We start from the raw sequence: 26,674 nt of genomic DNA on the forward strand, positions 1-26,674 counted from the left end.
AAATCAAATAAAATGTATTTATAAAGCCCTTCTTACATCAGCTGATATCTCAAAGTGCTGTACAGAAACCCAGCCTAAAACCCAAAACAGCAAGCAACGCTGGTGTAGAAGCACAGTGGCTAGGAAAAACTCCCTAGAAAGGTCCGAACCTAGGAAGAAACCTAAAGAGGAACCGGGCTATGAGGGGTGGCCAGTCCTCTTCTGGCTGTGCCGGGTGGAGATTATAACAGAACATGGCCAAGATGTTCAAGTGTTCATAGATGACCAGCAGGGTCAAATAATAATAATCACAGTGGTTGTCGAGGGTACAACAGGTCAGCACCTCAGGAGTAAATGTCAGTTGGCTTTTCATAGCCGATCATTCAGAGTATCTCTACCATTCCTGCTGTCTCTAGAGAGTTGAAAACAGCAGGTCTGGGACAGGTAGCACGTCCGGTGAACAGGTCAGGGTTCCACAGCCACAGGCAGAACAGCTGAAACCAGAGCAGCAGCACGGCCAGGTGGACTGGGAACAGCAAGGAGTCATCAAGCCAGGCAGTCCCGAGGCATGGTCCTAGGGCTCAGGTCCTCCAAGAAAGAAAGCAAGAAAGAAAGAAAGAAAGAAAGAAGAAAGAAAGAAAGAAAGAAAGAAAGAAAGAAAGAAAGAAAGAAAGAAAGAAAGAAAGAAAGAAAGAAAGAAAGAGAGAGAGAAAGAGAGAGAGCATACTTAAATTCACACAGGACACCGGATAAGACAGGAGAAATACTCCAGATATAACAGACTGACCCTAGCCCCCCGACACATAAACTACTGCAGCATAAATACTGGAGGCTGAGACAGGAGGGGTCGGGAGACACTGTGGCCCCATCCGACGATACCCCCGGACAGGGCCAAACAGGCAGCATATAACCCCACCCACTTTGCCAAAGCACAGCCCCCACACCACTAGAGGGATATCTTCAACCACCAACTTACCATCCTGAGACAAGGCCGAGTATAGCCCACAAAGATCTCCGCCACGGCACAACCCAAGGGGGGGGGGGGGCACCAACCCAGACAGCAGAGAATCCCAGTGGAGAGAGGGGAACCGGCCAGGCAGAGACAGCAAGGGCGGTTCATTGCTCCAGTGCCTTTCTGTTCACCTTCACACTCCTGGGCCAGACTACACTCAATCATAGGACCTACTGAAGAGATGAGTCTTCAATAAAGACTTAAAGGTTGAGACCGAGTCTGCGTCTCTCACATGGGTAGGCAGATCATTCCACAAAAATAGAGCTCTATAGGAGAAAGCCCTGCCTCCAGCTATTTGCTTAGAAATTCTAGGGACAGTAAGGAGGCCTGCGTCTTGTGACCGTAACGTACGTGTAGGTATGTACGGCAGGACCAAATTGGAAAGATGGGTAGGAGCAAGCCCATGTAATGCTTTGTAGGTTAGCAGTAAAACCTTGAAATCAGCCCTTGCCTTAACAGGAAGCCAGTGTACAGAGGCTAGCACTGGAGTAATATGATTTTAAAAAATTGGTTCTAGTCAAGATTCTAGCAGCCGTGTTTAGCACTAACTGGCGTTTTTTTGCAGTAGTCTAACCTAGAAGTGACAAAAGCATGGATTCATTTTTCTGCCTCATTTTTGGACAGAAAGTTTCTGATTTTTGCAATGTTACGTAGATGGGAAAAAGCTGCCCTTGAAACAGTCTTGATATGTTCGTCAAAAGAGAGATCAGGGTCCAGAATAACATCGAGGTCCTTCACAGTTTCATTTGAGACGACTGTACAACCATCAAGATTAATTGTCAGATTCAACAGAAGATCTCTTTGTTTCTTGGGACCTAGAACAAGCATCTCTGTTTTGTCTGAGTTTAAAAGTAGAACGTTTGCAGCCATCCACTTCCTTATGTCTGAAACACAGTCTTCCAGCAAGGGCAATTTTGGGGCTTCACCATGTTTCATCAAAATGTACAGCTGTGTGTCATCTGCATAGCAGTGAAAGTTAACATTATGTTTTCAATGACATCACCAAGAGGTAAAATATATAGTGAAAACAATAGTGGTCCTAAAACGGAACCTTGAGGAACACCGACATTTACAGTTGATTTGTCAGAGGACAAACCATCCACAGAGACAAAATGATATCTTTCCGACAGATAAGATCTAAACTTGGCCAGAACTTGTTCGTGTAGACCAATTTGGGTTTCCAATCTTGCCAAAAGAATGCGGTGATCGATGGTATCAAAAGCAGCACTAAGGTCTAGGAGCACGAGGACAGATGCAGAGCCTTGGTCTGACGCCATTAAAAGGTAATTTACCACCTTCACAAGTGCAGTCTCAGTGCTATGATGGGGTCTAAAACCAGACTGAAGCGTTTTGTATACATTGTTTGTCTACAGGAAGGCAGCTTTTAACATTTTTTTTTAGAGGAATGGGAGATTCGATATAGGCCGATAGTTTTTTATATTTTCTGGGTCAAGGTTCGGCTTTTTCAAGAGAGGCTTTATTACTGCCACTTTTAGTGAGTTTGGTACACATCCGGTGGATAGAGAGGCATTTATTATGCTCAACATAGGAGGGCCAAGCACAGGAAGCAGCTCTTTCAGTAATTTAGTTGGAATAGGGTACAGTATGCAGCTTGAAGGTTTAGAGGCCATGACTTTTTTCATCATTGTCTCAAGAGATATAGTACTAAAACACTTGAGTGTTTCCTCAAAGAAGTTCAGGAATTTATCACTGCTGAAGTGAAAGCCATCCTCTCTTGGGGAATGCTACTTTTTATTTAGCTTAGTTAGTCCTACTAACCTCTCTTCCCCTACACTGCGCCTGAGGGACACTGTGGCTGAAGAACACTGTGCCTGAGGGACTCCTGTAAAAGTGTAACAGGATAACCATCTGTAATGGAGGAAATTTAGACTGCAGTAATACAAACAACAGGACTAATATCAGCAGCTTATGGCAATACAACATGTTAACCTGTGAATCAGCCAACCTGCCTTGGGTTTCATACAGTACGTTGGCCTGAATTGATGCATGACTCTCAGCAGGTTTGCCTGTATTCTGAGGTCCTTGTGATATTGTTTCAACATAATGAATGCTGCCCCTACCCAGCCAGATTGCCCTCCACACATACTCCCACTACAGCTCCCTAAGGACAATGGGCTCCACTTCAGCAGCCGCGAGTTTCTCTTTCATACACACTGTGACTTCCTGCTGTCCAGGGACTCAATGAAAACGACTGATGATACAAGGGGCTTTGTTTGAGTGACGGAAGAGCACAGGTGATGAAAGGCTACATACATGCACACGCATGGTATGCAGACACACACACACACACACACACACACACACACACACACACACACACACACACACACACACACACACACACACACACACACACACACACACACACACACACACACACACACACACACACACACACACACACACACACACACACACACACACAGCAAAACAGTATCCACATAAACCCCTCCACAGTATGATCAGAATGAGCAACGGGCCTGGCGCAGCAGGCTTGGCATTGGGTCTTGGCAACCTGGCAGGGTACAGTAGCGTGCGGGGGCTCCTGATTCGGAAGTTCTCTGGTTACAGGGAGGCGGGGGTCCGCTGAGTCTAACTGGACATGGTTAGTCCATCTCACCCCCGTGATGATCTACACAGCAGATATCCCACAGTATTTGCTTTACTTATGATACATGAACAAGACGGCTACTGATGAGCAAGATTTATATGACAGGCTTTGGGGAGAGGGTGTCACGTTGATATAAGGGATCAGGAGACAGGAGCAGGAATGCATAATACAGGTTTTTATTTCCCAAATTACAGTGTGCCGTGTAAAGGCACGGGGACGAAGACCAAACAAACACGTATGCAAAACACAAGGTAGAAACCCAAACAGAAAAGCGAGGAGTACCTCGAATAAATACACAATCGCAGAGTGATTATCACACGGGACGAAGACCATTTGTGTTTGGCGCCGACAGAGGTTGACGCCTCGCTTCGCGTTCTTAGGAAACTATGCTTATTTAGTTTTTTTAATGTATTATTTCTTACACTGTTACCCCAGGAAATCTTAAGTCTTATTACATACAGCAGGGGGGAACAATTGGATATAACAGCAATGTCAACTTACCAACATTACGAGCAGGAATACGACTTTCCGAAGCGGATCCTCTGTTTGGACCACCACCCAGGACAATGGATCGGATCCCAGTAGGTGACCCAAAACAACGACGCCGCAGAAGGGGCAGATGGAGCGGTCTTCTGGTCAGGCTCCGTAGATGGGCACACCGCCCACCGCTCCCGAGTATACTACTCGCCAATGTCCAGTCTCTTGACAACAAGGTAGACAAAATTCGAGCAAGGGTTGCCTTCCAGAGAGACATCAGAGATTGTAACATTCTCTGTTTCACTGAAACATGGCTTACTCGGGATACGTTATCAGAGTCGGTACAGCCACCTGGTTTCTTCACGCATCGCGCTGACAGAAACAAACATCTCTCTGGTAAGAAGAAGGGTGGGGGTGTATGCCTTATGATTAACGAGTCGTGGTGTGATCATAACAGCATACAGGAACTCAAGTCCTTTTGTTCACCTGACCACGAATTCCTTACGATCAAATGCCGACCGCATTATCTACCAAGAGAATTCTCTTTGATTATAATCACAGCCGTATATATCCCCCCCATAGCAGACACCTCGACGGCCCTGAAAGAACTTCATTGGATTCTATGTAAACTGGAAACCACATATCCTGAGGCTGCATTTATTGTAGCTGGGGATTTTAACAAAGCTAATCTGAAATCAAGGCTCCCTAAATTTATCAGCATATCGAATGCGCAACACGGGCCGGCAAAACCCTGGATCATTGTTACTCTAATTTCTGCGATGCATACAAAGCCCTCCATCGCCCTCCTTTCGGCAAATCTGATCACGACTCCATTTTGTTGCTCCCAGCTATAGACCGAAACTAAAACAGGAAATGCCCGTGCTCAGGTCTGTTCAACGCTGGTCCGACTAATCCGATTCCACGCTTCAAGATTGCTTCGATCACGTGGACTGGGATATGTTCCGGATAGCATCGGACAATAACATTGATGTATACGCTGATTCGGTGAGCGAGTTTATTAGCAAGTGCATCGGTGATGTGGCACCCACGGCTACCATTAAATCCTTCCCCAACCAGAAACTGTGGATTGATGGCAGCATTCGCGCAAAGTGACCGGAAACATGACCGAATACAAATAGTGTAACTATTCCCTGCGCAAGGCAATCAAACAAGCTAAGCTTCAGTATAGAGACAAAGTAGAGTCGCAATTCAACAGCCCAGAAACGAGACGTAAGTGGCAGGGTCTACAGTCAATCACGGATTACAAAAAGAAAACCAGCCCCGTCGTGGACCCCGATGTCTTGCTCCCAGACAAACTAAAGAACTTCTTTGCTCACTTTGAGGACAATACAGTGACACTGACACGGCCCGCGACCAAAACCTGCGGGCTCTCCTTCACAGCAGCCAACGTGAGCAAAACATTTAAACATGTTAACCCTCGCAAGGCTGCTAGCCCAGACGGCATCCCTAGCCGCGTCCTCAGAGCATGCGCAGACCAGCTGGCTGGTGTGTTTATGGACATATTCAATCAATCCCTATCCCAGTCTGCTGTCCCACATGCTTCAAGAGGGCCACCATTGTTCCTGTTCCCAAGAAAGCTAAGGTAACTGAGCTAAATGACTATCGCCCCGTAGCACTCACTTCCGTCATCATGAAGTGCTTTGAGAGACTAGTCAAGGATCATATCACCTCCACCCTACCTGACACCCTAGACCCACTCCAATTTGCTTACCGCCCCAATAGGTCCACAGACGACACAATCGCAACCACACTGCACACCGCCCTAACCCATCTGGACAAGAGGAATACCTATGTAAGAATGCTGTTCATCGATTACAGCTCAGCATTTAACACCGTAGTACCCTCCAAACTCGTCATTAAGCTCGAGACCCTGGGTCTCGACTCCACCCTGTGCAACTGGGTCCTGGACTTTCTGACGGGACGCCCCGCTGATTCTCAACACTGGGGCCCCACAAGGGTGCGTTCTCAGCCCTCTCCTGTACTCCCTGTTCACCCATGACTGCGTGGCCATGCACGCCTCCAACTCAATCATCAAGTTTGCAGACAACACTACAGTGGTAGACTTGATTACCAACAACAACGAGACGGCCTACAGGGAGGAGGTGAGGGCCCTCGGAGTGTGGTGTTAGGAAAATAACCTCACACTCAATGTCAACAAAACAAAGGAGATGATCGTGGACTTCAGGAAACAGCAGAGGGAGCACCCCCCTATCCACATCGACGGGACAGTAGTGGAGAAGGTGGAAAGTTTTAACTTCCTTGGCGTTCACATCACGGACAAACTGAATTGGTCCACCCACACAGACAGCGTGGTGAAGAAGGCGCAACAGCGCCTCTGCAAACTCAGGAGGCTGAAGAAATTTGGCTTGTCACCAAAAACACTCAGACATTTTTACAGATGCACAATCGAGAGCATCCTTCGGGCTGTATCACTGCCTGGTACGGCAACTGCCTCGCCCACAACCATAAGGCTCTCCAGAGGGTAGTGAGGTCTGCACAACGCATCACCGGGGGCAAACTACCTCCCCTCCAGGTCACATACACCCACCGATGTCACAGGAATGCCAAAAAGATCATCAAGGACAACAACCACCTGAGCCACTGCCTGTTCACCCCGCTATCATCCAGAAGGCGAGGTCAGTACAGGTGCATCAAAACTGGGACCGAGAGACTGAAAAACAGCTTTTATCTCAAGGCCATCAGACTGTTAAACAGCCATTACTAACATTGAGTGGCTGCTGCCAACATAGACTCAATCTCTAGCCACTTTAATATTTAAAAATTGGATGTAATAAAGGTATCACTAGTCACTTAAACAATGGCACTTTATATAATGTTTACATACCCTACATTACTCATCTCATATGTATATACTGTACTCTATACCATCTACTGCATCTTGCCTATACCGTTCGGCCATCGCTCATCCATATATTTATAAGTACATATTCTTAATCATTCCTTTACACTTGTGTGTGTATAAGGTATTCGTTGTGAAATTGTTAGATTACTTGTTAGATATTACTGCACCGTCGGAACTAGAAGCACAAGCATTTCGCTACACTCGCATTAACATTTGCTAACCATGTGTATGCGACCAATAAAATGTATGCGACGAGACCCGTAATCATGTGTATGCGACGAGACCCGTAATCATCTGCACAATATACGTGGCACGAAATCCCAAAACACACAGCACAGGTACTCACCCGCTCCAAAAGACATTGGAACAATAATTGACAGGACAACGTTAAACCAAGGGCACACTTATGCAATTACTAATCAAAGGGAATAGGGACCAGGTGTGCGTAATGACAGTTCCGGAGGGATCCGTGACAGTACCTCCCCCCTGATGCGCTGCACAAGCAGCGCAACGACACCGGTCTTGAGGGCGATCACAGGAACGCAGTGCGGGTCGATCAGGACCCGATGCAGCTGCCGAAGTTGCGCCGTCGTCGGACGGGCCAGTTGCCGCTGCCGAAGTTGCGGCAGCGTCGGATGGACCAGTTGCAGTGGCGTCGGACGGACCGGTTGTGGCGGTGTCGGATGGGCCAGTTGCAGCTGCTGAAGTTGCGTCGTTGGACGGACCCGTTGTGGCAACGTTGGACGGCCCAGTTGCAGCAGCCGAAGTTGTGGACACGCCGGACAGACCTGTCGCAGCGTCGTTGGACGGGCCATTCCTGCTGTCTCCCTTAATGGTTGATTATTCTGTCACGTTGGCATGAAGGTTCGGGAGACAGGCACAGGAATGTGTAATACGTTTTTTTATTAAGCCCAAATTACAGCGTGCTGTGTAAAGGCACGGGGACAAAGACCAAACAAACACCATACAAAACACAGGGTTGAAACTCAAACAAAAGAGGGAGGAGTACCTCGAATAAATAACACACGCGCACAATGATTAACACATGGGACGAGACCTGTAATCATCTGCGCAATCCTCAATGGCACGAAAGCCAAAACACACAGCACAGGAACTCACACGCACCAACGGACATAGTAACAATAATCGACTGCCCAGTGGAAACCAAAGGGCACACTTATACAGGTACTAATCAGTGTGAATAGGCGACAGGTGTGAGTAATGAAAGTTCCGGAGGGATCCGTGACAGAGTGGAAGGAAATACTCCACTTACGGACGTGATTAGATCACAGCTATGGCCAGGTAGCTAGTAGCCACTCTAGTTAATGGAAGAAGGCACTATAATAAACAGATGAGGGTTTTGTTAGCCAAAGCCTTTAGAAAATGTGTATAGTCTATAATATGTTGACCTTATTGTGTTGGTGTACTGCCTAGTGTTTAAGACATTTTGAGCAAACCATCAATAGACACCAATGCATGATTTACACAGGATGCAATGCTGTATTTCCTGATATTTGTCATTCTTGCAGAATAAAAAAATCACCTTCAAATCACCACATTCAAAGGGCTGGAATCTTGATCAAGATAGGAGTGTGAATCGAAATTCAAGGATTTGAGCAACCCTAAAGTGTACTTCCACAGAAGCTAGTCCCCCCTGGCTGCCTGGCTGCTCTTTCTTTCCAGAAGCCAGCAGGCGGTCACTGATGGAGACAAACCTCCCACTTAAAGAGCTGTGTGGAGGCAGAGAGGCCTGGGAGGGAAGCAGCCCTGCAGCAGTAGCATGATACCCCCTTTCCTCCATGGCAATATCCTTACACACACATGTGGAAGCAGATGTGTACACATAGGACTACACGTGTGTGCGACACGTAAACACAGACATTTGAGCACGTACACACGTATTATCTGTATAAACACACACACACACACACACACACACACACACACACACACACACACACACACACACACACACACACACACACACACACACACACACACACACACACACACACACACACACACACACACACACACACACAGACTGTCACCTGCCTCCACAGCTACACTACATCCTTCCACAAGAGGTCATTCCTTTATTCCCCTGCTTTTAGTCTCATTCATCATGAAGTATATATGTTGAACTTGCTGTCAGTTTCAACCATAGCCTTTCAAGTGAGGAGTTATGGGCCTACAGTAACAGAGTTCTCCCATATCAGACAGTTGGGCGGCTTCCAAAGTATAAACACATAAAAATGCAACAAATGGCCTGTATCCTCATCTCCTGGTCTCCTCCTCTCTCCCTCACCTACTCTCTCTTCTCGACAAGCGTGCACCGAGCATATGGCTCAAAGGCAGACTTCTCAGCACTATGTCTGACAAATGTCCAATAGCGGAGGTCCATAAAGATGGCGTATTGTACATTGCTCTCCGTTACTGTTTTTTTTGTATGGTCATTAGCAGAATATACATGATGTAAATTGTATCTTCAAGACGCCGGCAATTTGAAAGAAACAAAAACGTAGATTGTGATGATTTATTGGTACCAGTTAAAACTTTGGACACACCTACTCATTCAAGGGTTTTTCTTTATTTTCACTATTTTCTACATTGTAGAATAGTAGTGAAGACATCAAAACTATGAAATAACACATATGGAATCATGTAGTAACAAAAAATGTGTTAAACCATTGAAAATATAATTTATATTTTAGATTCTTCAAAGTAGCCACCCTTTGCCTTGACAGCTTTGCACACTCTTGGCCTTCTCTCAACCAGCTTCACCTGGAATGCTTTTCCAACAGTCTTGAAGGAGTTCCCACATATGCTGAGAAGTTGTTGGCTGCTTTTCCTTCACTCTGCGGTCCAACTCATCACAAACCATCTCAATTGGGTTGAGGTTGGGTGATTGTGGAGGCCAGGTTATCTGATGCAGCACTCAATCACTTCAGTCTTGGTCAAATAACCCTTACACAGCCTGGAGGTGTGTTGGGTCATAGTCCAGTTGAAAAACAAATGATAGTCCCACTAAGCGCAAACCAGATGGGATGGCATATCGCTGCACAGTGCTGTGGTAGCCATGCTGGTTAAGTGTGCCTTGAATTCTAAATAAATCACTGACAGTGTCACCAGCAAAGCACCACCACACCATCACAACTCCTCCTCCATGCTTCACGGTGGGAACCACACATATAGATAATCTGTTCACCTACTCTGCGTCTAACAAAGACACGGCGGTTGGCACCAAAAATCTAAAATTTGGACTCATCAGAACAAAGGATAGATTTCCACCGGTCTAATATCCATTGCTTGTGTTTCTTGGCCCAAGCAAGTCTCTTCTTATTATTGGTGTTCTTTAGTAGTGGTTTCTTTGCAGCAATTCGACCATAAAGGCCTGATTCACGCAGTCTCCTCTGAACAGTTGATGTTGAGATGTCTGTTACTTGAACTCTGTGAAGCATTTATTTGGGCTGCAGTTTCTGAGGTGCAGTTAACTCTAATGAACTTATCCTCTGCAGCAGAGATAACTCTGGGTCTTCCTTTGCTGTGGCCGTCCTCATGAGAGCCAGTTTCATCATAGCGCTTGATGGTTTTTGCGTCTGCACTTGAAGAAACTTTTAAAGTTCTTGAAATTTCCCGGATTGACTGAACTTCATGTCTTAAAGTAATGATTGGCTATTGTGTCACGGTTGTCGTCTGGAATGGAGGAACAAAACGCAGCAGGAATGTGGATGCTCATCTTGATTTATTTTAAAATAAAGTGAACACCAAAATAACAAACAATGAAGAACTCACGAACAACAAACAGTCTTGTAATGCTCACACAGGCAAAACAAGAAACAATCTCCCACAAACAATAAAGCAAACACATACCCATATATAGGACTCTCAATCAGAGGCAACGAGAAAGCACCTGCCTCCAATTGAGAGTCCAAACCCCCATTAACCTAAACATAGAAATACAACTAACTAGACTAAACATAGAAATACATTAACATAGAACAGTGCCCAAAAACCCCGGAATACATAAATCAAATACCCTTCTACAAAACCACCACCCTGAACCACATAAAACAAATACCCTCTGCCACGTACTGACCAAACTACAATAACAAATAACCCTTATACTGGTCAGGACGTGACATATTGTTTCTCTTTGCTTATTTGAGCTGTCCTTGCCATGATATGGACTTGGTTTTTTATTAAATATGGCTATCTTCTTTATACCACTCTACCTTGTCACAACACAACTGATTGGTTCAAACGCATTAAGAAGGAAATAAATTCCACTAATTAACTTTTAACAAGGCACACCTGTTAATTGAAATGCATTCCAGGTGAATACCTTATGAAGCTGGTTGAGTGAATGCCAAGAGTGTGCAAAGCTGTTATCAAGGCAAAGTGTGGTTACTTTGAAGAATCTGAAATATAAAATATAATTTCATTTGTTTAACACTTTTTTGGTTACTACATGATTACATATGTGTTATTTCATAGTTTTGCAGTCTTCACTATTATTGTGCAATGTTTTACGCCTTAGTTTAAAAACTCAGTGGATAGTGCTAAAACAATGACATCATATCTGAATTCTGCCATTTTATATATGTTCGCCTTTGTGACAGAATGTGTGCTATGAGCCATGACTATGCTACACTTTAGCAGGGCTTGGAGAATGTGATTCTCGGCAGCCAAGAAAGATGTGCGAGGCTCAGCTGTGGACGTAAGCGGCAAACATTCCAATGTGGGAGTCTTGATTAGTTCTCCTGGCGTGGGATGCAGTGACACTGTGACAACAGTAGACTTTGCATGAAAACAAACTCTGTCTCTCCCGGGAGGCCTTTCCTACCTTAATGCAAGGCAAGCCTAAGACAGTAGTCACTGAGTTACAACCAGAAGCTTCAGGGAAATATCAAACATATTGACTGCTGGGGGATAATATGACTGCTGGGGAAAGTTTCACCTTTAATGTGTAGTATTTTTCATTAGGTTTCATTAGCTCTGGTTATAATTTAGGTCACAGCGATTACAATCTTATGCGGAGGAAATAAGACATCTCTACTTCTGACCAAACGTGGACAACATGTCGAGTGTCTGTCATGACTCATAAAGGAGCAGTGCTTAAAAGGGGCTTTTGGAGAAGCAAAATCTTTTGTAGTTGAGTCGACTTGAAATACATTTAAATAATATAGAAGAATATTCTGTGACAGAGACAAAGAGAAAGAGAGATAGAGAGAGAGAGAGTGCATGGGTGAATTTGTGTGTGTGCATGTGTGCGTGCATGAGTGTGTGCACTGAGTATTTTAGAAAACTACAGAAAATCTTAATTTACAGTTTCAAAGTACACAAACCATACATACATTTTCAGTGCTCTGCCTTCCTCTTGAAATTTCTTGGGGTCTTTTCGGTTGCTATGGAAACAACGACTACAACAACACCAAATTGGCTAACAGGAGTTTATGGGGGAGTCCATTAATAATAAACAGGAGTTTATGGGGGAGTCCATTAATAATAAACGGGTTTATGGGGGAGTCCATTAATAATAAACAGGAGTTTATGGGGGAGTCCATTAATAATAAACGGGTTTATGGGGGAGTCCATTAATAATAAACAGGAGTTTATGGGGGAGTCCATTAATAATAAACAGGAGTTTATGGGGGAGTCCATTAATAATAAACAGGAGTCTATGGGGGAGTCCATTAATAATAAACAGGAGTTTATGGGGGAGTCCATTAATAATAAACAGGAGTCTATGGGGGAGTCCATTAATAATAAACAGGAGTCTATGGGGGAGTCCATTAATAATAAACAGGAGTCTATGGGGGAGTCCATTAATAATAAACAGGAGTCTATGGGGGAGTACATTAATAATAAACAGGAGTCTATGGGGGAGTCCATTAATAATAAACAGGAGTTTATGGGGGAGTCCATTAATAATAAACAGGAGTTTATGGGGGAGTCCATTAATAATAAACAGGAGTCTATGGGGGAGTCCATTAATAATAAACAGGAGTCTATGGGGGAGTCCATTAATAATAAACAGGAGTCTATGGGGGAGTACATTAATAATAAACAGGAGTCTATGGGGGAGTCCATTAATAATAAACAGGAGTTTATGGGGGAGTCCATTAATAATAAACAGGAGTTTATGGGGGAGTCCATTAATAATAAACAGGAGTTTATGGGGTCCATTAATAATAAATTCATACTACATGGTTATATCATTACAGATGCTCTATCAAACTTTATCACTAACCCTCTCGCTTTTCCCCTCTGGGGCCTCAGTTATATGAAGGCAAATTGATGCCAAAGCTTAAATTCTTATCAAGTTCTATCCCCTGACGAGGTTCCAAGTTGTAGGTAATGTTGGATTAGGAGTAATATTTCCATATGGTTTTATTAAAGTATTTACGATCCAAACCTAAGTGTGTTCAATGTAAATCAGAACATGTTTTGAAGCTTTTATCATACAGTTCAAAGGATAACTATAATTCCGCTACAACTAGCCGGTCTTGTGTTGCCTGGCTGAAATAGTTGTGGAAAGTGTGAGGCGACGGCCGACAGGGCAATTCCAAACCACATGATAAGAGTCTCTTTGCCAGTGGAAACTACGTTTTTTAGTGAAACCTCATGAGGCGTTAAGGGCCGTCAGCACTGACTGGTGCAGCTCAGCCAAAGAGACAAGGCCTTCTGATAGAGGACGTCTGACATTCTCCGTTAAAAAAAACTGAACATGTAAAGTGTTGGTTCCATGTTTCATGAGCTGAAACAAAAGATCCCAGAAATTTCCCATATGCACAAAAAGCTTATTTCTCTCAAATTTTGTGCATACATTTTTTACATCCCTGTTAGTGAGCATTTCTCCTTTGCCTAGATAATCCATCCACCTGACAGGTTGGCATATCAAGAAGCTGGTTAAACAGCATGATCATTATACAGATGCATCTTGTGCTGGAGAAAATAAAAGGCCACTCTAAAATATGCCGTTTTGTCACACAACACAATGCCACAGATGTCTCAAGTTTTGAGGGAGCATGCAATTGGCATGCTGACTGCAGGAATGTCCACCAGAGCTGTTGCCAGATAATGTAATGTTAATTTCTCTACCATAAGCTGCCTGCATTGTTGTTTTAGAGAATTTGGCAGTACGTCCAACCGGCCTCACAACCGCAGACCACGTGTATGTGTGGGCGAGTGGTTTTCTGATGTCAACGTTGTGAACAAAGTGCCCATGGTGGCAGTGGGGTTATGGTATGGTTAGGCATAACCTACGGATAATGAACACAATTGCATTTTATCAATGGCAAGTAGAATGCACAGAGATACCGTGATGAGATCCTGAGGCCCATTGTCGTACCATTCATCCGCCGCCATCACCTCATGTTTCAGCATGATACTGCACGGCCCCATATCGCAAGGATCTGTACATGAAAATGTCCCAGTTCTTCCATGGCCTGCATACTCACCAGACATGTCACCCATTGAGCACGTTTGGGATGCTCTCGATCGACGTGTACGACAGCGCGTTCCAGTTCCCTGGTTTTCTGATCCACGCCCCTACCTTTTTTTAAAAGGTATCTGTGACCAACAGATGCATATCTGTATTCCCAGTGATGTGAAATCCATAGATTAGGGCCTAAGGAATTCATTTCAATTGACTGATTTCCTTATATGAACTATAACTCAATAAAATCGGAAATTGTTGCATGTTGCGTTTATATTTTTGTTCAGTATATTAGTACTCACTGTCTGCAGACATTACAATAATAAACAACCCCAAATGGAAGCAGTGTGATTGTATAGCGCAGGAGGTATAAGACTGCAACTATTTTAGAAGTCATCAGTAAATGTATACAGTCGACTACTGAACACCAGAGATGACATTCTTTTAATGTATCTGCGTGCATTTAGAACAGCTACGGACTGTCCCAAGCTATTGCATAAGGAGTGTACTGTATTTCAGCAGTCATTGGAAAAATAATTACTCCATTTTATAGAGCGATATCTCTAAAAAGATTAACTTTGGCAAAGCTTACATGTGAAGAAATACATCTTCCCCTTATGGACATGAGACTGCAGTTGCTAAGCACCAAACGATTTGTATTACTATCAAACATTCCCATGCGCTACACAAGACAATAACATTTCCCTTACTATTCCCAGCACTGTGAGAGGGAAAAAGATGCAGCTGGGATTGCACCATGAGTCAGAGGCTGGAAGAGGAGGATGAGAGGGAGGTGGTGGGGGGCTTGGAAAGGTTGGTATCCATCCTGTTGCAGGGTAGAGTAGGATTACAAGGTTACCATGTTACCCCCTGCACCTGGAGAGGCCCAGCGATAGCGGGAAAAACCATCAGTCCTGCCTGGAGGGGTCACCTCAGAACAATCACCCCCCCTCCCTCCACGGGGCCTCTAGCCCAGCGGTCCGTCCCTGAGCTCCTAAACGAAAAAACAGAACCGGGCTGTCTCAATGTGTGGCTGTCCTCGTAAGACCCCTCAGTACCGTACAGAAGAGTATACAGAGAGCATCATGGCTTCATAATGTCACATGATTGAATGACTTGTCTTTACTGTTTATCAGTCTCCACGACAAAGGTCATTTCTTTGGTCAGGCCAGCAGAGGTGTCAATACAAGATATAGCCTCAAAGAATCCTGAAGAAGAGTCAGACTAATTGAAAAGGTCTGCAGTAGATGCAGGGACCTACCTTGGGTTACATTAGTCTACCTTGGGCTGCAGTAACGTACATTGGTCTGTATGTAGCAAGCTACCTTGGACCTAGTTTGACAGACTCATTAAATGACAGAAAGAATGTCCTAAGTGACAACATATAAAGTGTTCCACTTTTTTGCGGTGTGATTTGATGTATATTTGAGCAACTCTCAAGTGTAAAACTTCGGTCAGGACATAAACCTCACAGTCCAATATACTGACAATCTTTGCATTTAATTTTGCTCCCCCTGCTGGACATTATTGGAATACTACTCATGCCACTGAAAAATAAAATTCTATTCATCATTTTACCATGCCAATTTAGGGGCAGTGTCATATCATGGGCTATTTTTTAATTTGTCCATGCACCCACTTAATATTTTTAAGAGTAACACTGACACATTCATCTGGAAAATGCAATTGGATAACTTTTCTTTCATTGTAGGTCAAATTAATGAGGGAAGGAGTGGCGCGCGTTTACCGGCCTGATAATCAAAATATAATCTAAATTACAGAACACGCTTTGTGACGCGGTGAATGTAAAGAACGTTGTTTACGTTCATTCCAAAATGCTAACAGATGACTATCAACACGCTTGCCAAACGGTAGGATTTTCCTAAAGTTTATTTTTGTCGCAAATGTATGTTTGCAGGCCTATTTAATTTTCACCTCATGTAATGTAATTGACGTGTGAAGAGCGTGGCCAAAGGTAATCTTTTGGCCAGGTGCATCAAAAATATTTAATGCTGATTGAGGATGCAAAAAATGACCATATGGCTACCTTTTATTACTACACAATTATTTGAGCACAAATAATAATTCACAAATATAGAATCATGTTACAAGACTCGTATTTAATGACTCGTGGTACTCTTGTAAACAGTTAATGTAGGCCCAACCTTTATTTGAAATAGGAGTTTATTATCTGAAATGTGTGCTGTTGGCCGGCTTTTAAAAAGGACCGGCAGCTATTTGAAATTGCGTTTATTGAAGTAATACAGCATATATATGTTTTTCTTTCCAAGACTTGCATGTACACACACACTAGAAATGGAACAAGTAGAAATGACCACTGATTTGCAATATAAAGACATACATTACTACCTTCATTTGTCAACCAGCCTACTGTCCCCCTCCGTCCTCATGGCTGGAGAAATCAGGAGAATAGCTGCTCTTATTGAGAGAGACCAAGAGCTCATCACTTACATCAAGCACAAGTTTACTACCATTGACTTCAAAAAAGGTGAGCGAATGGCCCTACTAGGCTACTTACTGTACAATGTGTCACAATACTTCATGAAAAGCCACTGGAGTTATTGGATGAAATTTGAATTCATGCAATGAATTACTGACTGTTACCACATTTTGCTTTGTGTTTTCCAAGAGCACAGCTACTTACCTGAGAAGGTTGTCACCCGCAGTGACACAAAGTATGTCCTCATACAAAATGGCCAGGCCAAGAAGAACTATGACAGGAGACAGGAGATGCTCAAAAAAGGCTTTTTCTCCCCTCTTAACAAGTATGAAACATAATACAAAGACAAATATAGACATATTATATCCTTGACCATTTCCTACACTTTGTTCAAGTTCAGTGCCTTCTGAAAGTATTCAGACCTCTTGACTTTTTCCAAATTTTGTTAGGTTACGGCCTTATTCTAAAATTGATTAAATAGTTTTTTTCCCCTCATCAATCTACATGCAATACCCCATAATGACAAAGAAAAACATTTTTTTTGTTGTTGACATTTTTGCTAATTTATTAAATATAAAAAACTGAAATATCACATTTACGTAAGTGTTCAGACCCTTTACTCAGTACTTTGTTGAAGCACCTTTGGCAGCGATTACAGCCTTGAGTCTTCTTGGCTATGACGCTGCAGCTTGGCACACCTGTATTTGGGGAGTTTCTGCCATTCTTCTCTGCAGATCCTCTCAAGCTCTGTCAGGTTGGCTGGAGAGCGTTGCTGCACAGCTATTATTCAGGTCTCTCCAGAAATGTTAGATTGGGTTCAAGTCCGGGTTCTGACTGGGCCACTCAAGGACATTCAGTGACTTGTCCCGAAGCCACTCTGCGTTGTCTTGGCTGTGTGCTTAGGGTCGTTGTCCTGTTGGAACGTGAACGTTCACCCCAGTCTGAGGTCCTGAGCACTCTGGAGCAGGTTTTCACCAAGGATCTCTCTGTACTTTGCTCCGTTCATCTTTCCCTCGTTCCTGACTAGTCTCCCAGTCCCTGCTGCTGAAAAACATCCCCACAGCATGATGCTACCACCCCCATGCTTCACCGTAGGGATGGTGCCAGGTTTCCTCCAGAAGTGACGCTTGGCATTCAGGCCGAAGAGTTCAATCTTGGTTTCAACAGACCAGAGAATCTTGTTTCTCATGTTCTGAGAGCCTTTAGGTGCCTTTTGGCAAACGCCAAGCGGGCTGTCATGTGCCTTTTACTGAGGAGTGGCTTCCGTCTGACCACTCTACCGTAAAGGCCTGATTGGTGGAGTGCTGCAGAGATGGTTGTCCTTCTGGAAGGTTCTCCCATCTCCACAGAGGAACTCTAGAGCTCTTTCAGAGTGACCATCGGGTTCTTGGTCACCTTCCTGATCAAGGCCCTTCTCCCCCGATTGCTCAGTTTGGCCGGGCGGCCAGCTCTAGGAAGAGTCTTGATGGTTCCAAACTTCTTCCATTTAAGAATGATGGAGGCCACTGTGTTCTTGAGGACCTTCAATGTTGCAGAAATGTTTTGGTACCCTTCCCCAGATCTGTGCCTCAACACAATCCTGTCTCGGAGCTCTACGGACAATTCCTTCGACCAGTTTTTGCTTTGTCATTATGGAGTATTGTGTGTAGATTGCTGAGGATTTTTATTTATTTAATCCATTTTAGAATAAGGCTGTAACGTAACAAAATGTGGAAAAAGTCAAGGGGTCTGAATACTTTCTGAAGGCACTGTATAATATGAATTAAATGTAATTCATTTCAACTGTGATTGTGTGTGTGTGTGTGTGTGTGTGTGTGTGTGTGTTTAAACGTTCAACTAAAAGCAATGCCTTGTCCCTTGGATAGACCATACAAAACAGTGGGAATGCTTTACTCTGACAACGTTGATCTCTTCTCAACCTGGTTAACATCAGAGGATCAGGAGTCACTGAAGGTGACACACCCACACACATCCGTATTCACGGACACACACACATAATCAACTCATTGTGTTGTTTATAGTTGTTTAAAATGACTGGTCCTCACTTAGTCATTCTATGGCAGACACACTGGGACAGGAAGTTTGGCAAAAAGTCAGGAGGTGGAGTGATCTCCAGCAAATTCTCTCAGGAGAAGGCTAAAAAGGTGAGAAAGGGGGGAGGGACTTAACTATAGAATTATGACCAAACATATAATTCATTATCATGCAGTAAATCCTTCTTCATTATCACATTCATGTATTTGATATTTGAATAGTATATATTTCAACACTCTTTAGGAGAACGTCACAGCCCCTCCAATGGAGAGCCCGACCCTGGATGGCTTCCTCCAGCTGAAGCACTGCGTGAGGGAGATGGCCTCCATTAGACGTGCTCTCCACGCTGGGCGCCCCCTCATATGTTACCTCAGGGACCAGGTAATGCACTGCGGGAAAACAGAACTCAGGAGAAACCCAGTTTAAAAAAAAATTATAATAATATTCTGATTAACTTCAAAATGTGCTTTTGTTTAGTTCCCCTTTAGTTATTAGAATTGTTGCTGAGCATTATTATGGCACTGAGATGTGATTGTTCTAGACTTCCGCCGATGAATTCCAGCCTTAGGGTTCTATTCACTGTTGAAAACCTCATTCTCCTTGAACTGTATAGAATGTTAGGACCACTTGCTGTAACAGGAAGAATACATGTTGTCTCTACTATGTTCTCATTGTAAAGGATAAACAGCCATCGCTAATGATACCATGTCACCGAGCCGTGTCAGGTTGGTCACCTAAAGCACAATGCATGAATGAATTACAATGCTACTACTACATTCTACTATGTTCGCCCCGTTCGTGCACTCTGATCCTTCTTTCTCTTCAGCTGATAAAGAGACTGTGCCACCAACCCCCATGACCATGAACCAACAGGCACTGGACCCAGAGGAAGAGGAGAACCTACAGTATGTTGTGCACTGTCCCGGTTTATTTCTTCTGAATAAAGTTTGAAATCAAACCCAATACTGCTACAACACATAGATTGCTGCAGTTCTATCGCTCATACTCCCATGCAATGGTGGATTTTTCTTATTGATAAGAAATGTTCCTCATAGTTCTGTCTGGGACTTTCTGTTGGCCTTTTCCCCTGCTTGACATACAGTATGTTGTATTTCCCTGCTCTCTTCATAGGAGGATACAGTACAGGAAGCAGAAGCTGTTCTCAGAGAAACTGCAGTGGATCTACATGGTCCTGTGCGGCATCTCTCACATGAGAAACAAAGACCTGAAGACACTGGTGAGACTCAGCTAGTACAACAAAAACAACTACATAAACAACAACGTGTGTGTGATTTATTATTAGGGTTGCAAAATTCCAGCAACTTTCAATAAGTTCCCTGGTTTTTACAAAATCCCAGGATTTCTGGAAGACCAGGGAATTTATTGAAAATTCCTGGAATTTTGCAACCCCATCTATTATTACTGTATGTTGTATTGTTAATGTAGGGAGTTTTTCCAAGCCACTGTGCTTCTGCCTCTGCATTGCTTGCTCTTTGGTGTTTTATGCTGGGTATCTGTAAAGCACATTGTGACAACTGTTGATGTAAAAAGGGCTTTATGAAATACATTTGATTGGTGATTTAATACTGACAGCCTGTATTCCAGGTTCCTCTCAACAGCAGCTATGTGAACGTCATCATGAAGGACACAGAGAAGACCAACATCATTCTGAAGCAGTCACACAGCTACTACAACCCTCCAGTGAATGCCACCGGACGTCTGGTGTCTCTGGCCCCCGATGACTGTCACAGCGGCACCCCTGACGTGTGGGACACCTTCATCGGTCACCAGGATGCCGCAGGTGACAGGCTGTTTTCTATATACAGTATATTGTTTTGTGGTGTTGTTTTCATACAAGCCCTCTTTGGTTTCCAACCTCACCTGCACACCTTCATACCTTCATACGTGAATTGCGATATCCGAATAGCTTTGAGTGTGTGTCGATCATTAAACTGACTCTTGTGAATTTCAGAGCCCTCAAAGATAACCACCATCCGAACCACAGGGTAAGAGAATGGCGAATAATAATTGACATGACAACATCAGCTATTGCAGATCTATCCCTCCATACTGTAGTACATTTCTGGTCTATAATCACAGATATAAAGCTCTGCAGTCTGGGCCCAGGCGTAAGGTTGGCCAGAGAGAGCCAGACGGCGATGGAGACATACCCCCATGGCTACTACTGCTGCTGGATGAGAACAGTCAGTCTATACAATACCACACAAACACAACAATGTGCCATGTTCCCACTTAGCAGACACAGCCATTGTGGCCTTGTAACACTTGTTGATGTGATTTATGCCCTAAGGCACAGGAAATACATGCAGCCAACAGTATCATAGTGAGACTAGACTCCATGTGCAGTGTCACCCTGGTTACATTGTGGCTTGTGGGTTTTGGATTCTGCCACAGCATGAAGTCCTGATGGGTTGTGGCATTTGTGTGCCTCACCAACTACGTGCCACCCTTTGCCAAACACATCACTTCAGTACAAATCCCTTGAAATGGCAAAATGATATGTTTGTTTTGGGAATGGCAAGGCTTTCGTTTTAGCCATAGTATTTTTACAATGTGTTCTACAAAGACAAATCCATTCACTGTTGTGAATACAGTATCTCTCACGTTTTGCTTCTATAGTCACCTGTTGTTTTCCTTTCCCGACAGCATCGCTAGAGAAGAAAACGGTCAAGTGAGTGTGAAACAAACCAACAAAATGTATTGATATCTGTATGTAAAATGGATAATTTATTCACATAGTTGAGATGTAAAGATTAAGCTGCTCTTTTCATTCCCTCACCTAGGCCTAGAGTAGACCAGTCAGTCAAGCTGGAGAGAGCCAAGGTCCAATACCTGAATGTGAAGAAGGTTTTAAACATCCAGATCAAGTCAGGAGTGTTTAAAAAGAAAAAGTGAGGAGGACACTGTCAGCTCTATGACTTGATGTGTACTAGCTCATCGTATTCACTAGAATTATACATTGGGATCTGTGTGGATTTTATATGTTCAATGTTGTTTTTATGCCTCTTTGCTGCCAAAACCAATTGCCCTCTGGGACAAATAAAGTTTAAACTTGAAGTATCTACATGTCACAGTCAGGTCGTTTTTATAGAGGATCACTTGTTCTGGATGACGTTCCTGTTAATATAATGCATGCCATTCAGCAGGCGCTTTTATCCAAAGCAACTTAGTCATGAAGGAATCGATACCCACAACCTTTGGTGTTACAAGTGCCATGCTCTACTGACTGAGCCACACAGTACCACACCTGTTGACATAGAGGGTATATGAATAGGAAACCATTAAAGGCACAGTCTGTTAGTTCTCTGTCCCCTATGGCAATGACAGGAAGTAGAAACACAACCAATTTGAAAACAACAAAAAAGGATGACCAAAAAGTGATACTTTGTCGTCAAAATGCCCTACTCAGCGACTTATTGTAGTCCCATTCTCTGTCCTCAGGAACCGTGAGGGGAGGATGAGAACTCTTTTCGATGCTCTAATGGCTTCCAAGACCGATGCTGGTCTGTCTTCGCTCCTTGCCTCTCTGAAGAGTGAGCTGAAGGAGCCCAAATCCACCACTGGTCTCTGGTAGGCCCCTTCTCTCCTCTCTCATACAAACATCATGTGGTGTAACTCAACCATTTCAAGTTGCTTGAAACTCCTTGACTGCTTTTCTTCGTCTTCACTTCCTGTAAGAAAATGTTATAGAATTATAAATAGAACAAAATAAATGTTAATCATGTATAAACAGGTTTGCAACACTGCAGAGTGAGGCCACAGAACTGTCCGGAGACAGAGACCCCAAATATAAGAGCACACTGCAGAAGATCTCAGCGTTTCAAAGCTTCTCCAACAAAAGGGTCCCCTACTCCAAGGTATGGAAGTCTTTCTCATAGAGAATAGGCACTTGTGTCCGATCCATGCATTACATTTATAACTACAACATTTTGAAATGTTCCCCCTTCCTAGAAGACACAGAAACATACTCAACCTGGGTTGTATTCATTAGTGCATACCGTAGTAAAATGTTTTGTACCGGAAACTCAGAACAAGCGGTTCTTACTGGACAAGAAGCACCCTGTTTGTCTGTTTTTTCCCCCCCCATTTGGGGCCTAATGAACATGACCCGGTCTCTCATCTACCTCTGAAGGAGAAATTCTGTCTCCTGGTCCTCTCCATGCCAGCCAATCAGCTGCTTCAACCAGCCATGCAGGAAGCACTGCTCTTCCTCACCGAGAAAGTCCTGCTGCTGTTGCCGCGGCAACTCAAACAGTGGTACCAGTACCTGAAGCTGCCCTTCCCCACCACGGAATCCTCCTCCTCCTAAAAGGGATCCGCCTACATGCGTTGGTGGTCTCTTTACTTCACTGCCTGTCTACAATGTGGGCCTTGGACTGAGAAGCCTGGGCTCTTGGTGGGATAGCTGATGTTGAGGGCTCAGGAAAAGGCTTCATGAAATATGTTTGCTGGTTCTGTCAATAAAACACCTTAACATTTAGTTTCTCTAAATGAGTTTTTTAATAATGTTTTTGAATATTACACTATTGTGAAGCCCCATCGGGTATGGTTTAAGGTTTAATTTATTTGCACCAACGAAAATAAGTGATAAACAACAATACAGATAAAAATATATACATAAACGGTATACAGGTGTTGTTGGAACCTCAAGGGTTTCTATAAAAACCACACCACAAAAACGATATACAATACATAGTACAAAAATAAAAAGGTTTGTTAAAACAGATAAAACCTACTAATTATAAATGTATAAATGAACCGATCAGCAATCACCAAAAAATAAACAAACAGTTGTCATGACTGTCCTGTGAGGATCCAATGGGTCAGATCAGCTTGGCAATGGTTGACAGTAACCAGACCTCTCATCCACAGAAGAGGGGAGGAGGGAACTGGGCCGGTTTGACAGCTTGCACCCTGTCGTAAATTAAAGGAGAGGAAATCCAGAGATCTCCCTCTCCAAAATCCTCCAGTATTAACCAAAGGAATGTATTTTTTTATTAACCCTTCCACCACCCCCCCTCTTCGGAGGACAAATATCTTTTATTTTTTACAGCTTTTCTGCTATATATATATATATATATATATATATATATATATATATATATATATATATATTGCATGTACATTTTACATACACATTTTACATACATGGTACTTTTATTTAAAGCAGTCACAACAATAATACATTTACATAAACTCTTTAATCCCAAACCAAAGAAATGTCTTTGTTAATAGAGTCTTCCCGCCGAAACAATATTTCTAACATAAGGGCGCGGGGAATGGTCAGAAATGAGCTGTAGAAAACTAATGTCATATTGGTTTTTATTTTGTGATGTCATCAAAAAGTTTAAAGGAAATGCTGTAACTTTAAAAGTACTTACACTACAGGTATCAAGTCTCCATCCATAACGTTGGACATGAAAAATGATTAAAGTATTGTTGTTAATATAGGAATGTGATTTTAGGTGGTATAAGAATCTATTTTTGTGGATATCTGAAGTAGGTGAGTAAATGTGTTCTTATACTTTTTGTAATTTGCAGAACTTTTTATACAACTTTATACTGAGGATTTTTTGAGACTGGTTGTAAACCAATGTTTCCAGAACCCTTCTGCTGCTCTCTTACGTGGTTTAACTAAGGGAAAACAATGGTGAAATACAGTCTTGTAAGCAGTCTCCACATCAGCCTGATTTTCTAAACACTTTCACAATTACTTTTGTCAAATATTCTACATGTACAGTGCTTTCGGAAAATTTTCAGACCCCTTGACTTTTCCCAGATTTTGTTAGGTTACGGCCTTGTTCTAAAATTGATTAAATTGTTTTTCCCCCCCTCAATCTACACACAATACCCCATAATGACAAAGCAAAAACAGGTTTTTAAAAAACTGAAATATCACATTTACATAAGTATTCAGACCCTTTCCTCAGTACTTTGTTGAAGCACCTTTGGCAGTGATTACAGCCGTGAGTATTCTTGGGTATGACGCTGCAAGCTTGGCACACCTGTATTTGGGGAGTTTATCCCATTTCTCTGCAGACCCTCTCAAGCTCTGTCAGGTTGGATGGGGAGCGTTGCTGCACACCTATTTTTCAGGTCTATCCAGAGATGTTTGAACGAGTTCAAGTCCGTGCTCTGGCTGGGCCACTCAAGGACATTCATAGACTTGTCCCGCAGCCACTCCTGCGTTGTCTTGGCTGTGTGCTTAGGGTTGTTGTCCTGTTGGAAGGTGAACCTTCGCCCCAGTCTGAGATACTAAGCACTCTGGGGCAGGTTTTCATCAAGGATCTCTCTGTACTTTGCGACATTCATCTTTGCCTTGATCCTGACTAGTCTCCCAGTCCCTGTTGCTGAAAAACATCCCCACAGCATGATGCTACCAACCCCATGCTTCACCGTACGGATGGTGCCAGGTTTCCTCCAGAAGTGACGCTTGGCATTCAGGCCGAAGAGTTCAATCTTGGTTTCAACAGACCAGAGAATCTTGTTTCTCATGGTCTGAGAGCCTTTAGGTGACTTTTGGCAAACTCCAAGCAGGCTGTCATGTGCCTTTTACTGAGGAGTGGCTTCCGTCTTGCCACTCTACCATAAAGGCCTGATTGGTGGAGTGCTGCAGAGATGGTTGTCCTTCTGGAAGGTTCTCCCATCTCCACAGAGGAACTCCAGAGCTCTTTCAGAGTGACCATCGGGTTCTTGGTCACCTCCCTGACCAAGGCCCTTCTCCCCCGATTGCTCAGTTTGGCCGGGTAGCAGGCTCTAGGTAGAGTATTGATGGTTCCTAACTTCTTCTATTTAAGAATGATGGAGGCCATTGTGTTCTTGGGGACCTTCTGTGCCTTGACACAATCCTGTCTCTGAGCCTTACAGACAATTCCTTCAACCGCATGGCTTGGTTTTTGCTCTGACATGCACTGTCAACTGTGGGACCTTAAATAGACCGGTGTGTGCCTTTCCAAATAATGTCCAATCAATTGAATTGACCACAGGTGGATTCCAAGTTGTAAAAACATCTCAAACATGGTCACTCTTGTGGGCTTACACAGTGGCAAGAACCCTTTGGAAATACCTGGATTTCTGCATAAATTGGTCATAAAATCTGATCTTTATCTAGGTCATAATAGAAAGTTTAATAGTCTGCTTAAACTAACACACAAACAATTATACATTTTCATGTCTTTATTGAACACCGTGTAAACATTCACAGTGCAGGGTGGAAAAAGTATGTGAACCCTTGGATTTAATAACTGGTTGGCCCTCCTTTGGCAGCAATAACCTTAACCCAACGTTTTATGTAGTTGCGGATCAGACCTGTACAATGGTCAGGAGGAATTTTGGACCATTCCTCTTTACAAAATGGTTTCAGTTAGGCAGTATTCTTGGGATGTCTGGTCTGAACTGCTCGAGGTCATGCCACTGCATCTCAAATCGGGTTGAGGTCAGGACTCTGACTGGGCCAGTCCAGAAGGCGTATTTTCTTCTGTTGAAGCCATTCTGTTGATGATTTACTTCTGTGTTTTGGGTCATTGTTGCATTACCCAACTTATGTTGAGCTTCAATTGGCGGACAGATAGCCTAACATTCTCCTGCAAAATGTCTTGATAAATTTGGGAATTCATTTTCCGTCGATGATGGCAAGCTGCTCAGGCCCTGAGGCAGCAAACCAGCCCCAAACCATGATGCTCCCACCACCATACTTTACAGTTGGGATTAGTTTTTGATGTTGGTGTGCTGTG

General features: G+C 43.4%; 2 protein-coding genes and 1 long non-coding RNA gene across 3 annotated transcripts; all 3 read left to right on the plus strand.

Annotated features, from left to right (window-relative positions):
* Nucleotides 1-15,974: 15,974 nt before the first annotated feature.
* LOC145865764 (uncharacterized) lies at nt 15,975-17,205 on the plus strand. The gene is made up of 3 exons (XR_014383074.1): nt 15,975-16,296; nt 16,813-16,934; nt 17,076-17,205. It is a non-coding gene; the product is annotated as an uncharacterized LOC145865764 (long non-coding RNA).
* A 1,552-nt stretch (nt 17,206-18,757) lies between these two features.
* LOC106590244 (uncharacterized) lies at nt 18,758-21,702 on the plus strand. Its single transcript, XM_014181044.3, has 10 exons — nt 18,758-18,839; nt 18,950-19,030; nt 19,164-19,301; nt 19,600-19,645; nt 19,747-19,825; nt 20,052-20,157; nt 20,526-20,721; nt 20,893-20,926; nt 21,021-21,124; nt 21,588-21,702. The coding sequence occupies exons 1-10, from the start codon at nt 18,771-18,773 to the stop codon at nt 21,614-21,616; spliced, it is 882 nt and encodes a 293-aa protein (XP_014036519.3). The 5' UTR covers nt 18,758-18,770; the 3' UTR covers nt 21,617-21,702.
* A 52-nt stretch (nt 21,703-21,754) lies between these two features.
* LOC145865765 (uncharacterized) lies at nt 21,755-23,469 on the plus strand. Its single transcript, XM_082970734.1, has 4 exons — nt 21,755-21,832; nt 22,383-22,511; nt 22,675-22,798; nt 23,074-23,469. The coding sequence occupies exons 2-4, from the start codon at nt 22,399-22,401 to the stop codon at nt 23,248-23,250; spliced, it is 414 nt and encodes a 137-aa protein (XP_082826860.1). The 5' UTR covers nt 21,755-21,832; nt 22,383-22,398; the 3' UTR covers nt 23,251-23,469.
* Nucleotides 23,470-26,674: the final 3,205 nt, after the last annotated feature.

The sequence above is a fragment of the Salmo salar genome, chromosome 29 (assembly GCF_965601325.2).
Source record: "Salmo salar chromosome 29, fSalSal1, whole genome shotgun sequence".
In the NCBI taxonomy this organism is placed as follows: Eukaryota; Metazoa; Chordata; class Actinopteri; order Salmoniformes; family Salmonidae; genus Salmo; species Salmo salar.

Coding starts and splice junctions, on each gene's coding strand:
- LOC145865765 (XM_082970734.1), top strand. CDS start 22,399: ATGAGAACTCTTTTCGATGCTCTAATGGCTTCCAAGACCGATGCTGGT. Junction 22,512..22,674: donor AAATCCACCACTGGTCTCTG/GTAGGCCCCTTC, acceptor ATGTATAAACAG/GTTTGCAACACTGCAGAGTG. Junction 22,799..23,073: donor AAAGGGTCCCCTACTCCAAG/GTATGGAAGTCT, acceptor CTACCTCTGAAG/GAGAAATTCTGTCTCCTGGT.
- LOC106590244 (XM_014181044.3), top strand. CDS start 18,771: ATGCTTTACTCTGACAACGTTGATCTCTTCTCAACCTGGTTAACATCA. Junction 19,031..19,163: donor CTCAGGAGAAGGCTAAAAAG/GTGAGAAAGGGG, acceptor AACACTCTTTAG/GAGAACGTCACAGCCCCTCC. Junction 19,302..19,599: donor TATGTTACCTCAGGGACCAG/GTAATGCACTGC, acceptor CTCATTGTAAAG/GATAAACAGCCATCGCTAAT.